At 43.1% G+C, this 15,086-nt stretch overlaps 1 protein-coding gene across 1 annotated transcript; it reads right to left on the bottom strand.

Moving 5' to 3' along the window:
* Window positions 1-11,278: 11,278 nt before the first annotated feature.
* Window positions 11,279-14,684, bottom strand: hrh2 (histamine receptor H2). The gene is made up of 4 exons (XM_022760324.1): window positions 13,685-14,684; window positions 13,316-13,484; window positions 12,769-12,942; window positions 11,279-11,885 (listed from the first exon to the last, which is right to left on the bottom strand). The coding sequence occupies exons 1-3, from the start codon at window positions 14,682-14,684 to the stop codon at window positions 12,933-12,935; spliced, it is 1,179 nt and encodes a 392-aa protein (XP_022616045.1). The 3' UTR covers window positions 11,279-11,885; window positions 12,769-12,932.
* Window positions 14,685-15,086: the final 402 nt, after the last annotated feature.

The raw sequence follows: 15,086 nt of genomic DNA, 5'->3' as shown, positions 1-15,086 counted from the left end.
CATTACCACTTTTCAGGCTAGACACAAAGTGCGCGTCATTTGTCCTCTTGCTGTCTGTGTCACCTCTTCAGTCTGTGTCATTTGACACATGTGGAATGCACGGGAATAATAAGTTCACACGAAAGCTGGTTGAAAGCTATTAGGGAAAGCTTTATAACCTGAAGACTATTTATCACAGATATGTTATAAAAGAGAGACCAAAAGGAGAAAATGTCAGCCTCCATTTATTTTCCTCTTTAATTTCAGTCCTTTAAATGTGCACTGCCTGCACTGTGGCGTTTACTGTTCAGCTGTTAAAAATGTTGCAATTTTAAGGTGAAATAAAGAATTTAAAAATATTCATAATACATCAGATTTAAATCCTTATATGTTCACCCCTTATAACCAAACGCAGTACGGTCATATTCTGATTTATTCATGTTGGTTTGATGTCTAGTTATAGAAAAATAATATAAAATCCCTGCAGAACACTTAATGATGCATTTCACCAGTTTATTTTATTAATTATGGCACATATAGTGAGATAACTGAAACAGAATAGAAATGATAAAGCCATGGTAATAATGTTTCCCGGTGCGTAATTACGCACATCCAGTTCACATGACATGGAACCCATCGCGCATCTCTTTAAAATAAAAGGACAGCAGCCTTATTGAACATTGGCAGTGAATCACCAGCACCTATTGAGCTTGGCACAGCTTTACGCGGCCTTATTTGTTCCTGATAGCCAGTGCCACATTAAATGACCTGACAAGGGACGGCCATGGGCTACTTCAGATAAAGTGTCCGGGCTCTGGAAGCTGCTAACCGCTCAGATTCAATGTAGCAGGCGCCCAAAGTGACCGGATAATCTCATTTTCACTAACTTGTCTCTGGGACAGACAAATGCGTGTCGGGTTTGGATGCGGCAGGTGGCTTTTTAGAGTATCACATTACAGTCCGTTAACAAACCAATGGCCAACATATTCATTCATTGACAATGAGGTTTATATTTGTAGGCTTTTTATAATGTGTATATATGTTCAAGCTGTTGAGTAATCATCGTTCTAGGCCTGTACTTTAAATGTTAGTATATAGGTTATGCTGTGTCCTTGTTAAAATTGTATCCAGGCCTTTATTGTCAGTCCACTGGTGTTTTTGTGACACTCCATTATTTAAGATAAAGCAGCGTGAATTCAAGTGATAATGCTAAACTGCATACAAATCTTACAATAAAATAAAATAAAAATGATAAAATTGTAATTCGTGAGGTCATACGCCACAAAAGCAAACGGAAATGTAAAGATGCTGTGGTATACGGTAGACTAATATATATTTTAAAAAGGATCTGCATCTCACCCTTCACAATAAAGTCTTAGCAATAAGCAATATGAGATGGGACAAGGCCCGAGGTGTTTGTTTGGCAATATGGACAGACTCTGAGTGTTGGCTGCTTCACCCTGCCATATGTGAGCTCACCGGTGGCTTTTGATGGGGGAGAATTGGTCTGTTATAGCTGTCATCTTTCTGGACATTTTTATGTTTCTCTTGATGACATTCGCAAAAAAATAATTCCCCAACAGTAATTATGAATGGGGAAAAAAACCCATAGCATATATAAATTGACTTAATTGATTTATAACAATTGCTTGGCTACTATTTGAGGATGACTCATAGCTCGGCCACAACTGAATAATTGCTTCGTGAAAATGAATAATTATTGCGTTTATACTCGTCTGCAGAGTGAGGGCAGTCCCTCCAGCCTGTACAGAGCAGACGGGGGTCCCACTGCTTGCAGATGTTGGGTGTTAGTAATCCGGTGTAATCCAATGATTATGAGTGATTATGACACATTAGCCCTGACCTGCCGGGATACCACCGTGACACCGGTTATCCAAGACACGCCAGGAGAAGCCCCAGCCAGTCTCCTGCCCTTATGAATTTATTGATGGTCTGAACGCTGAATACAGTGTCGAACCTTTTCATTGCTTCATGATTACAGCAGGAAAGGTACAAAAATAATTGATACCAAGAGTCCACTTAAAAGAACACACACACACACACACACACACACACACCTTTGCAAAGCGGCCTTGGGGTTATCTCGTTTAGACCAAAATATTTGGATACAGTTTCTGAAAAGCCCGCAGCTCGCACGAACAATTAAGTTGCACATCAATCCTCGTTTTTTTTCCACAGGCAATATAAAAGCTGACACCCTGATTCCAAAAGTCCAAAAAGAAACGACAACAAAAGAGTGAAAGAGTGCGATTTGTTTGAGAAATTACCACTTGATCTGCATAATCGGGGGTCTGGGCTGCAGCTCGGTACCCGGGGGCTGCGTTTTTATTGCGCGTCTCTTCGCCGTTATCAATTTCAGCAGCGCGCCTGACTTTTTAAAAGGGGGACGAGGCCGGCTGCCTCTGAATAATGAATGACACGCTTTTATATTGTCGCTAAAGTGCCCGTGATGTTACAATATGAAAAGGCAGCGGTAAGTAATAGTGCATTTAAAGGGGATGTAGTGTATTATTATGATGTAAAAGAGAAGGAGAGAGGCGGTAGAGAGAGGAAGATGAGTGGAGAGCAGCACCCAGAGAGAGAGAGAGATTGTTTTATTACAATAAGAGGAGATGAGTTTGCCTCGCAGCGAAATGGGGACCAGTTAATGAAACTTTACCGCAGCTAACGATTTCCCCTCCCTCGCTCTAAAAACCGCCCTTATGAAATATTTAAACTATTTAATATAGGTAGTATTAAGCTGAAAGACACTGGCATCGGCCATCTGACAACATTTACAAGGCTGTGGATTTTTTAAAGTTGGGTAAACAAAGCTTTACGGCCCGCTTTCCCTCGCCTCACATACAACAAAAGTCGTGTAGTAAATCGCGCTCACATTGAGTGCAATATAGTGAAAATGTGTTTTACTGTTGCGAGACTTGATTTAGTCTAATTTACACTTTTCTCTATACCTCGCCATGTTTCTTTTCACGCACAGATGCTGCAGTTTACAGGCTCATCCTATCAATATAAGCCTGTCTTGTCTATAATGGGAGGGATAGCCTAGCATGGCCCCAGTGCTGGGGTGGGGTGGGGGTGGGGGGTGGATAGTGTTTCATATTGACATGCTCGGTGGGATTGTTGGATGAGAAGAGAGGAATGGGATCCCCCATCAGGGACTCCGTCAGGACCATCATCATCCCTGGGCTGTCACTGGACCGCTGCTCCGTGTGCACACAGTTCATCTGCTCCAGATTTAAAAAGCGGATAAACCATGTAAAATGTCACTGTAAATGTCAGATACAGGCGTGGTAGATATTAAAGGATTTTAATTACCAAGCATGAAGGCTGTCATCACAAAAGGTTCTCTTTATTAGAGGAAACATAAGTAATATTTCTCTGTGTGATTGATGACAGCAGAAATTCATGCTTTTTTAAAATGTTGTAGCAGCTGATTATAAAAAGTGTCACCTTACCTAAAGACAGCAATAGTGGATTATTGGGAATCTACATTTGGAAGCAGTAAAGCAACTTTCAGCGTGATCATCTTATATACATTTTTGCGAGGATCAGGATGCACATTTAACCACATAAAGATGCCCTGATATGGTAGATATTTGTTTCAGCGAACATTGCATTCTTGTTACACTTGAGGAACAATACGCTCTGACTCTGTGTGTGCGTGCGTGAGGGTAGACCATGTTAGCCTGTCTGATGGTTGAATGCATGGCTGCCTCTTCACGCTGCTTAAAAGTCAGAGAGGGAGGGAGAGAGAGAGAGGAGGATGGAGAGGAAGAGAGTGAGAAAGGGAAGTAAGAAACCGCACAGACGTGAATTATAGGGATGGACGCAGAGCAGAGAGCAAAAACAGGATGGACGGATGGCTAAGATTGAGATGTGAGAGAAAGAGTTAAAGCATTAATGGGGATCATTTGGGGCTGATGATAATTGAACACATGGCTTGAGTTTGTATAAGAGGTTTCCCATAGAATTGTCTCGTCTTTATGTGTGTGTGTGTGTGTGTGTGTGTGTTTGCACTTTAGAGAGTTAACCTCTGTCTCATCTATTCTGAGTGCTAAGTAAAAGTTTCTCTGCTGTTTTTGGGGAGACGTTTTTATCTTCGGATCACCCTCGATAGCTTTCAGAGGGATCTGCCATCGACAAAATGACTGATGTAATTAATAAGCGAGCGTGTTCGCTTTAATTGCTTTAATGACTTATGACTGATTTATGTGTGTGTGTGTCAGAGAGCGTACCAGTGTGGGTTTGTGTTTAAGAGCAGCTGAGTGCTCCTGAACGCCCCTGGTTGTGGCGCTAATGTGTTAATTCATTACTGCTTGTAGTCAGTTGCATTGTGTCAGAGCTGTGTTTCCCGTCTCCCTCTGTCTGTCCTCTCCGCTTCATAAAAGCCGATTATCCTGCATGTCGCCGCCGTTCCACCCATTCTCTCCTGCCTCTTGACCTCCTCACCCCTCCTGTTGCCTGCCTGCGGGGCGCTCATGCAGGGGAGGAGGGGAGGGAGGGACAGAGGACCAGCTGCCACCAGCCATAGTGCTCTGCTGCCTGGCAGAGGGAGCTACTCAAGCCCCCTGCTTCGCTGGGCCTTCTGGACCCTCAGGGTGGAGGGGGGGCACCAGCCTCATGCCACCAGCCCCACCTGTCTTGCCCCAGGCGCAGGAGTGTGAGCGATTAGACACACACGCTCGGATATACACAGGCGCACATGCATATTACTGCCGGATGACCCCAAAAATGTCAACCCGCCAGTAACTTTGATTTGATCCAAAATACTTTGAAAATATTTCATAAGCTGCAGAATTCTTTCAGCTTGTAGACATGTGAGGAATCCTTTGCTTGGATTAAAACATGGACATAAGAAGTTAGATGTTTTGCACACTTACATGCACCCAGCAATAGACCTTTATTTAAATACAGCTCCACACACACTGACTCAGATTTCCTTGACACATGCTCTCACACACACACACACACACACACACACACACACACATACACACATACACACATACACACATGCGGATACACAGAGGCACTTTGCTGTGAGGCGTGAAAGAGCGAGAGCTAAGTGAGGCCACTCCAGAGCGCTATTCTCTATATTGATTTCCCATTATCAGACCCCAGTCCCTGCGGAGTCATTAGTGCCGGGATCAAACAGACAGACAGAGAAGGAGACTAATACCAGTCACTTACTCCAGCACAGGGAGATCACCTTACTTCCCTGAGGGTAGGAAGGCCAGAGAGGAGCAGAGGAGGAGAGAGATCGAGGAAGGGGGGAGGTAGTGGACGCACGAGTGCAACGGGCTAACAGATGGAGATGGCGATGTGTAGAGAGAGAGGGAGGAAGAGGAAAGAGGTGGGGTTTCGCAATGGAACGTTCATGGGCAAATGGTAGACAGTCTTTGATCACTTTATTGGCTGCTCTGTTTTGTCTGTTGTGGCGGAAATGTCTCACTTTTCGTACTCTCTGTTCTCCTTTGCAGCTAAGCTTCCACACTGTCTGAAAACAATGGTTTCCTTTGGTTATGACTTAATTCGAGTTCTCATGTTTTCAGAGATGGGTGACTTTTTCTCTTTGTCCAACCTTGTAAAATGTAGCCAATATAGCTCCTCGTCCTTCTGTCTGTCAATAATTCTATGGTAAAGATGCAATGATGAATGGTTTTCATGTAGCCAGCAGCTGTCTCCACACCAGAGAGAGACAAAGGGAGAGAGAAATGAAGAGAGAGACACAGGGAGAAAGAGAGAAAGAGGAATATGAAATGTGAGATACTCATTTTGGTCCCTTGCTTCATAATTTCTGTGGATGTATTTATTCTCTATGGATTCAGGGGGAACAATGAATTTGTAGTTTGAATCAACACCATCCATCTTATTCACTTCTGGCTGCCATTGAGCCCTGGAAGTAGTGTTTAGGCTTTACTTCCACACACACACACACACACACACACAGCTCAGATGGGGGTGACCCTGGCCTGACCCCCCTGCTGACCCCCAATCTGTTCCCCAACCTCACACCATGAGAGACCGGGGCACACCGGGATAGGGACACACACGCTTACAGACACACACACACACACACATTGGCATATCGCACAATGTGTGATCTGATGGATATCTCCTCAGACAGTACCATGTGTGTGGGCAGTGTGCATGTGGACAGCGTGTGTATGTGTGTGTGTAAGTCTAAATGTGTGTAGTGTTGTACCCTTTGCCCCCTCCCACTGGTGTTAATTGATTCTTGGTGTGCTTTGCTGATTGGTGTGAGGACCCCTAGAGGCGGGCCCAGTCTCCACTGATGCCCCCTCCCCATTGGTGTATCACCTCACAAACACACACACACACACACACACACACACACACACACACACACACACACACACACACACACAGTACACACCACATAAATATAGTGTAATATACAGTCTATGGTATATCCGTTTTTATATTTATGTCCACAAACTGTTTGTTGCACATGTGTGTTGATTGTACAAGCATGTGTCAGGAAAAAAAACACACACACGAACACACGAACACACAAACACACGAACACACACACACTCACAGACTCACACTCACACTCACACACACTCATGTCTTTCAGGGGGTTTTCACACCCTAGTAAAGAGGAAGCTGGCTAGCTGACACGAGCAGATTGTGGATCATATGAGACAATCCACATAGAAAAAATCTGTGTCTTAGAGGTGATTCATGAAAAATAAAGGTGGGCGTAGGTGTGTGTGTGTGTGTGTGTGTGTGTGAGTGTGTGAGTGTGAGGGAGAGAGCCAGAAAGACAGTAAGAGAGATGAATCTCCGGTTATTAATTTCCAGCCGCGGCCCCTGGGTGAGATGTTAATATAGGGCTGATTGTGACTAATTTCTTATTAATTGCCATCAGCGATTACACAGTGGCCAGTAATGTGGCTAATTTGTTGAAATGAATTTGGTTTTCTGAGGCATTTTAATTGCTGCAGGTGGGCAACGTCCTCCGCACAATATCGCTTAAGTTTTTCAGCAGGAAAGAATTGAAGTTATTCTGCTGCTGTATGTGAATAGTATAAGTAATATTGTGGGAACATGACTATAATACTATAGTATGTGTACATATGTCTGTGCATGTGTTGTCTTTGTATGTGTTTCTGCCTCTTTGTCTGAAAACATGCAGAGAAACAAATCTTTGCAGCATCATTGTAAATGCCACTTATTCATCAGGTTTATGCTCCCTCCTACTCCCATATATCTCTACACGTTCATGATCATTGCAGTAGGGATGGAGGGACATTTAAGTTGTTGCCTTTGTTTGTTGAATGTTTATAGCTTCCGTTAGCACAGTCTCAACGACCACTGAGGAACCAGTAGATACAAAATCCAAATCCCCCTATAAAAGAGGAGATGCCCTCTGGGCAGCCATAGCTCATAGTTGGCCTGATTTAGTGGCAGCCAGGAATCTGGGCTTGAATAAAGACAGAGAGAGCGAGGGCAGAGTGGGAGAGAGAGAGGGAGAGAGGAAAAGATAGCTCCCTGTGTGATAAATAGCCCCGGCTCTCTCTATTGCATTAGCCGTCCGGGCCGATAGATTGCGAGCCCAATAGACCCAGACGTATGCGATTGGTTTCTCATATAAAAGTTGCATATTAAATTCCTTCACAGGACTGTGCCCCTCAAGCATGAAGGAGGGAAGGAAGAAATGGGAGTTAAAAAGCAGAAAGTGGAGAAAGGAATGAAAGAGAAAGAAAAAGGCTTTTTATGAGAGACGAAACGGAGGCAGAGAGTTGGGGAAGCCGGAGAAGAAGAGGGAAAGATAATGGCAGGAGAAAAGTAGCTTGATGGTAGAAAAGACAAATGGTGATGTCATGTATTTAATAAGTCCGTGGATATTGGGCGATGAGTGCGACCGTACGTCCATTTAATCAGTATTGCTTCCCAATGAAGATTTCTCTCTTGTTTTCACTCACTCCCCCCTTCTTCTTTTCTCAGCCGTTCTCCACATGCTAACGACCTCTCTAATTGTTTCCAAGCTCATTAAGATGCTGATGTTTTAATAGTAATTAATCCGTCATTTGCCTACATGCAAACACGGGCCACTGAGGTTTGTTGTACGCTGTTTCAATACACTGATAATGCAGTAGCCTAGTCAAAGGAGACAATATCCTGCTAATTTAGCTCATCACTGTTAATTGGTTGTTAAGTGCCTTTAATTACCAAGCAGGCTTTGGGATTTGGGTCGGCAGAAAGAGAAGGATCACTATGATTTTTTCTGCCTGTCTAATGGATCTTGTGTGAACTTTGCAAACTGCAATAAATGACCAAAGGGTGAGAAGAGACACACACACACATTGACCCTGTTCTGTTTTCTATCTGTGCCGTTTTCTCTCTCCTCATTTCCTTTCTTCTTTTCCTTCCTTTCCTCCGTCCTCCTGTCCCTTACTCCATCTCTGTCTCACTCCCTATCTCTTTCTCCAGATATTATTAACTCATTAAGTTTTTTTCATTATTTTTAATAAAAGATGAGTTATGGCTTTAGCCTCACTGTGGCAGCATCCCCCCTCACCGTCCTCCTCCACCTCCTCCTCCTCCCTACCTCCTCTCTCCCTTCCCCTTCAACCATTTACTCCCTCCCCTCCTTCCTCTCATCCCCCCATTTTCTCCTTCCTTCTCGGCCATATTGTGCTTCCTCTGATACGTTTGACCCCTGAACTGCAGTTTCTGACCTCGGTGTTGCTGGTTACAACCTTCTGTCCATCTTCTCTGCTTTCGCCACAGTCACTCACATCTATCAATCATCTCTCTTTCTCATAGCGCTGAGCAGTCTTTAGATGGCATTCATAAGATTTATGATTCATGATTCTCTCCTTCTGTGTGTGTGTGTGAGAGAATAGAGAGAAGGAAAAAGAGAAGGAGACAAAGAAAGACTGGAGAGAGAGAGAGATAGAGAGAGGCTTGTCAATGACACAGTTGAATAATGACAATATCTATGATTGATAGCTTATACAGAGCTAGTCGGGTGTGTGTGTGTGCGCATGTGTTAAAGTGACAGAAAGAGAGAAGGAGAGTTTATGTGTTCTGTTTTTCCCCACATTAATCTGATGTTAAAGAAGCAGTGATAAATGGTTTTCATGTAGTTTGAGCTGTCGGTGGTCACTCTGGAAAAGAGAGGGAGGGGGAAAGTAGCAAGTGGCCAGAATTACCAAGGGACACGTGCTGTTTATGTGGGAACGGAGGGACACAGGGAGATGAAAGCATAATAAATGTCTTTCAGTTGGAAAGGGCAGTTGTTAACCACACTAGGTTTCAACCATGAAAACCCTAAATTAAATATTTACTGCATCTGCTACTCATTTCCTTCACACTGAGTCAGATTTTTTTAAAAGCCTTTTAAAGGCACTTAATTGATACATTTGGATGCGTCACTGTGTGTTACAATGTTAATAAAATACATGAGAGAGTTATTTCTCTTCAAGAAGTGCTCCCTATGCTGTAAGGGATGGAGGACTGAATCCACAACCGTTTTTCTGCACAAAAATGCATTCTAACATTCAGTCGAGGAAATAAGAGACTTCAGCACTCTTAAAGTCAAGTCAAGTGGGTATCTTTCAAAGTTATGGCCACTTTAGTATGAAATTCCTTCTTTGTGTTTCCATGAGCAGTATTTCCTTGCTGAGCCACGCTAGAGAGATATGTCCTGGTTGTTGCATGTCTGTATTTTTCTAAAACCCAACACTTGTAATAAAGCTAGAATAAAGCTGCAGGGCCAAAGATGGAAAAAAGATATGGTCCCATTAACCCTCTCTTCAATTAAATAGCTCCACGTTCAGAAGACAAGATGTCATGTTTCTGATGTGGGTAATATATAAATTTTGCTCAGAGCAATCACAGGCTGTAAACAGTGTTAGAGAGCTATGTTACAATTTGATGTCTGGTAGCCTAATAGTTTACTAAACGTGGTGGTAAAACACGGTGGAATAATAGATTCTGTATTTTTTAAACACAGTGCATCAGTGTTTTTACTCGCAATTGCGAGCACATCCACATCCACAAGTCGGACAAAGGTGAACTCTCATGTGAATTTACCAGAAATGACTGGAGATTGCACCGAAGCAGGAAATGCATAGCCACTGTTTGTGATTCAACAGAAGTGAAAAGGGAGGTGGAGTGAATATTTGGTGGACAGACTTGTAATGTGACCGCACCTTTACTCAGACCGCTGACTCATATAAGCTTTGCACAGAAATTAAGCTTTGCAGTAGTTTAGGCGGATCATTTCAAGTGCAGTCATGTCAGCTGTTTGTCTTCAGCTGCATCATTTGTACTCCATATCATTGGCTTACAGAAGCATCATATGTTTGGCTACTGGCTGACTAGTGACATCCAGTTATGTTCGTACAGGTGTTTTTGGAGCGGCTTCTGTAAACTGCAGGTTCTTACTTTTACCCAGCTGATTTCTGACACCAACACTGCTTGCTGCCACAACTCCCTGTACTACCTCTACCCCCTCCTGATATGACTCAGGGGATTTTTTTTTCGAAGCTTTAATGTTTATGTATCTTTACATCTATCTTTGATTCTCTGCCATTATGTGTTTGGGGGAGTAGCTCTACCTGCAGAGCTCCCTTAAAGAGCAAACCTAACTGAATAATCATTTGCTATGAATGGTTTGGTGCTTGACATAAGTGTCTCTGACTGAACATGGACTATGTTTTTCATCCCCTATATTTATCCCCTAAGGCATATAAGGCTGGTGGTGTGAAAGTATGTACCTGTGTGGCGGTGGGTCAAAGCATTTCTAGACTGCAGCATCCATTATCAGCTAATCTAACCTCGATAACTATAGATGGATAAAAAAAAAAACATGTTGAATTAAAGAATTGACTCTCCTAGTTGTTATAAATACCATATACATGTTTCAATGTGGTCGAATAGGTTGTAAAATCCCTTCCTTCACTTGTTTCCTTCGCATGCATACACCTGGCATCATATGCACATCTATATCAGTCCTCAAAGGAAATAGCTTAAAGTGGAAAAGGTTAAATGTTAATGTGGCAATAGTTTGAGGCAATGTGTGCTGACAGCTGTGATGTATTGCTTCCAATGTACTTGTATTCCTTACCACTCGCACAGCGTTTTCTTTATCATCCCACACGATAATCCCTATCCATACTTAACCACAGACCGTGTGTATTGCCTCCAAAAATGCTAGCGAATGTTATATTCTTTATTCTAACCGCTTTTTATTGGTACAGTATGCTTATAATTTTCTGTTTAAGAGGAACAGTTCCTGCCACTTTTCAGTCCTCAGTTATTTTTATAGTATGATAAAACACATACATTTGAAGACAAAGTCTGGAGGCAGCTACATTCTTCAGAAGTGACATGTAACATTAGTTTGCATGCTCCACATTCAAATGTCACACATTTTAACACATTCAAAAGTCCATTTATCACCTCTTCCCCTTCCCTTTTCTGATCTTGAGGAAACACCCATTTTTAATTAGAAGTCCATTTACTTTATTGAAGTTGTGATACTTTGTATTTCCACTGGAGTGCAGTCTTGAGTCAGCTTAAAAAGTCCAGTTCATTAGATTGATGAGCGTCATGTTGATTGGCTGGTCTCATTCAGTCTTCCAATACTGCAATACTAACCACGGTTAAGAGTCAAGAGCATGTCGGGGCCACTTGTTGCCCCTGTGTGATGGTTGGATGCGATGGACTTATTGGGTTAGACAACTTGAGTTGCAGCTTCATCCACGTACAAGCGTCTTCATTTGTTCAATCCAGGACGGACTGAGGCCAGTTGTGTGCGTCCAGTTGGTTCTTGCTGATGAGGTGTGGAGTTGCTGAGGTCCTGTTCTCTCACGTTTTTGTTTGTTAAATTGTGGACAGAGTGAGTGCTAACAGAAAAGACACACACACAAATGAAGAGGATCAAAAGTTTGTTTCCATATTCAATCACTTTGGGTGTACAATATGCAGGGAGGAAGAAATCATTCCCTTCACCATTGTGGTGAGTGTGTATCACCTTGCACTCTGAGAGATTAGTCAGCTGTACCAGCAATCACATAGAAGACATAAACTCTTTAGGAGGTAGGATTGGTATTAGAGAGGTTAAAAGTTGTGTGCACATATAAGAATATTTATTTGCAAAAACATTTAATAATTTAGTTTGAAACAAATATTTCAGAGGGTGCTTTGAGATCAACAATAAATTCTCTATATAACCCTCTGACTTAATATTAGCTGCAGAGAAATCCATCCCTGGTTCTTGATAATACGTGTAAGACTTTGTAATGATATTTTTCTCTCTGAAAGGATTTCTGCATTTTTAAGATGAGACAAATATCTTATACACTTTTTTTCAGTTCGTACGACTACGCTTGTGTTAGTTGACAAGATGAACTTTGGGGAGTGTTGTGTGATGCAATATATCACCCAGAATGCACTGAATGTTTTGTTTTTTTTTTGTACTAAATGCTACAGCGCTGTAGTGCTGGTACAGCTTTTAACTAATACACACTTGACAAACATACACAATGAGCAAAATGTTTAGTTGATACTGTTCACAAAATGCAAACAAAGAAATGAGAGCAGGATGTGAAAGTGGATAATGTATCTCCACTGTGCTGAAAGCAGATTTCTTGGCCTAATATGCATATTGCCATATGGCTTGATGCACTGCGGATGACATGGCTAGGATCTGTGTGTCACAGTTCATTTGCTCTGGAGAGGACATGGTCTGTGGGGGTGATGAGGATGTCAGTATGTATATCTACTTACATGGTGTATTATGTGGTTGTGCCGTGGCACTGAAAGCTTCCAAATAGAGGGGCTGTAAGTCTTGGTCCATCTTTTTGTCTGTCTGGTGTGTTCTCTACTCAGGATGGATTCTGGTTCCATGTTGTAACCACAGTGAACACAACATCCACCTCATCGGCACAGGCTCAGCACGACCTGAGCTCATTGAACACAAGAGATGAGAAAAAACATATTCGTGTTAGTGTGACTTATTGGATCCTGTGTTTTAGAGTCAAACAGAGAAAAATATACTACTTATAATCCAGTGCCACTATGTAGTGAGTGTGAAGAGTCACACTCAAGCAGCTTAATTCACCAATCCAAGCCCTTTTTTGGTTAAATGGGTTAGTTTGTCATGTGCCCCCGATGTGTGTGCAGTGTGAGTATTACAGCATTTATACTCCAACTTGAATGTGAAGCATCATTTTCTTTGAAGTAGTTGCATTAAATTTGATGATTGTTGCAAGAAATCCATTGCTGACATTCACCTCTCTGCCTTGCACACAAGGTATACCATGGCTGAGTTTACCTTTCATTGCCATTGACATCTGTGGTAGCAGTGCCGTTTGCAAATTGAATAGTTGCTGTGGTCGTACTATTCATTTCTTGAAGCATGAAGTTTTGATCTGCAAGACCTGCCCTGCATGTGACAGGGGTGTGGCCACACAGCAATGTCACCTCTGTAAGCTGCTCTCTGGCTGAGATGGGGAGAAGGAAAGGAAAAATAAAAACTGGAGAAACTCAGGATAAGACAATGTGACGAATTCACACTGGTTGCCGTATTTTGTTGAAATAAGTTTCCACTCTTAAATCTAACTGATTCTCAAACTCTAGTTATCTTATGCTCAATAATTGTGCAGATTTACCTGCAGACTTTAATGTCTGTCTAATGTATTACCTGCTGTTACAGTGAGAGACGGCTGTCGGCTCCTCTGTAAGTAAGTAGGGCATCGACATCTCAGTAGATGGGTATAGGCTGACCTGAAGTCCCTGTTGAGAGCTCCATAGAGGATAGGGTTGAGGGCTGAGTTGGCGTAACCCAGCCACAACACAATTGGAAATTCTGGTACTATGCTGGGGTCTGGGTGCTCCTTCAGGCCCAACACTGTGAACAGGATGAAATAAGGCAGCCAGCACACAACAAAAGCCCCGATTACTGCAGCCAGTGTCACTGTGGCTTTGTGTTCCCGCAGAGCAACTGCTGTCACACTGGAAACCACAGTTGTACTGGTAGATTGATTGTTTCTGTAGTTGTAGGTAGTGATGCAAGTGGGTCGGGCACTGACAATGCGCTTAGCCTGTTCCCTTGCAATGCGAAGTATTTGGAGGTAAGTCCAGCACATTGCCATCAGAGGCAGGTAGAAAGTAAGAAGAGAGTCGGTCAGGACGTAGGGTCTATTTAGTTCAAAACGACATTTCCTCTCTGGAGCCCAGGGCCCATGGTTCTGCACTGTCCCATTAACAGTGTTCCACCCCATTTGAATGGGCAAGAAAGACACGGCCACAGACACTGTCCAAACACTGACCATGGCCACCGCAACTTTCCACGGTAAAACCAGTGAGGCGTATCTCAGAGGCATGGTCACTGCCAGGTAGCGGTCCACACTGATAGCCAGGAGGGTGAGGATTGAGGCAGTGCACAACATTACATCCATGGAGATGTAGAAGTTGCAGAAGGCCGGGCCGAGCGGCCACTCGTCGTTGAGCTGGAGGAGGGCGGAGAAAGGGAGGACCAGGAGGCCAAGCAGCAGGTCTGTCACGGCCAGCGACACAATGAAGCAGTTGGTGAGGCAGCGGAGGCGTCGAGAGGCACAGACAGCGAGGCACACCAGCACATTACCACCAACAGTCAGAAGGATGAGGAGGGACAGGATGACACCCAGCATCACTTTTGACATTATCGCTGAAGCTTCACTGGGAGATGTCACCATGGCTGCAGCTTTTTGTGAGCCATAATTATGTTTGGGTCTTAGTTTTAAACCAGATAATAGGTCTTACTTTTTGCAAAGAGGACATCCAAATAATAAGCCTTAAACTCAGATATAATGTTATGAAATATGTTCAGTCAGAGTATTTCGGTGCTGCCTTTTGTTAAGGTGTCTCAGTGTCTCCATGGTCAAATGTGACTTAAGAGCTTGGCCACATGTAGTCCCCCTGTCTCCCTCCCTCTCCCAGTATTTCCTCTGTTTTAGCTTTAATTCACTTGACTGCTTGCTGTTCTTGCTGGGCTTCAATTCTACTGACCATAGCTTTCAACGCTTCTCTGACTTGACTAAACACATTCTTGCAAGAAGTTGGCT

The sequence above is a fragment of the Seriola dumerili genome, unplaced genomic scaffold (genome assembly GCF_002260705.1).
Source record: "Seriola dumerili isolate Sdu_G_001 unplaced genomic scaffold, Sdu_1.0 BDQW01000331.1, whole genome shotgun sequence".
Classification (NCBI taxonomy): Eukaryota; Metazoa; Chordata; class Actinopteri; order Carangiformes; family Carangidae; genus Seriola; species Seriola dumerili.
This window is presented reverse-complemented; position numbering and strand designations above follow the sequence as displayed.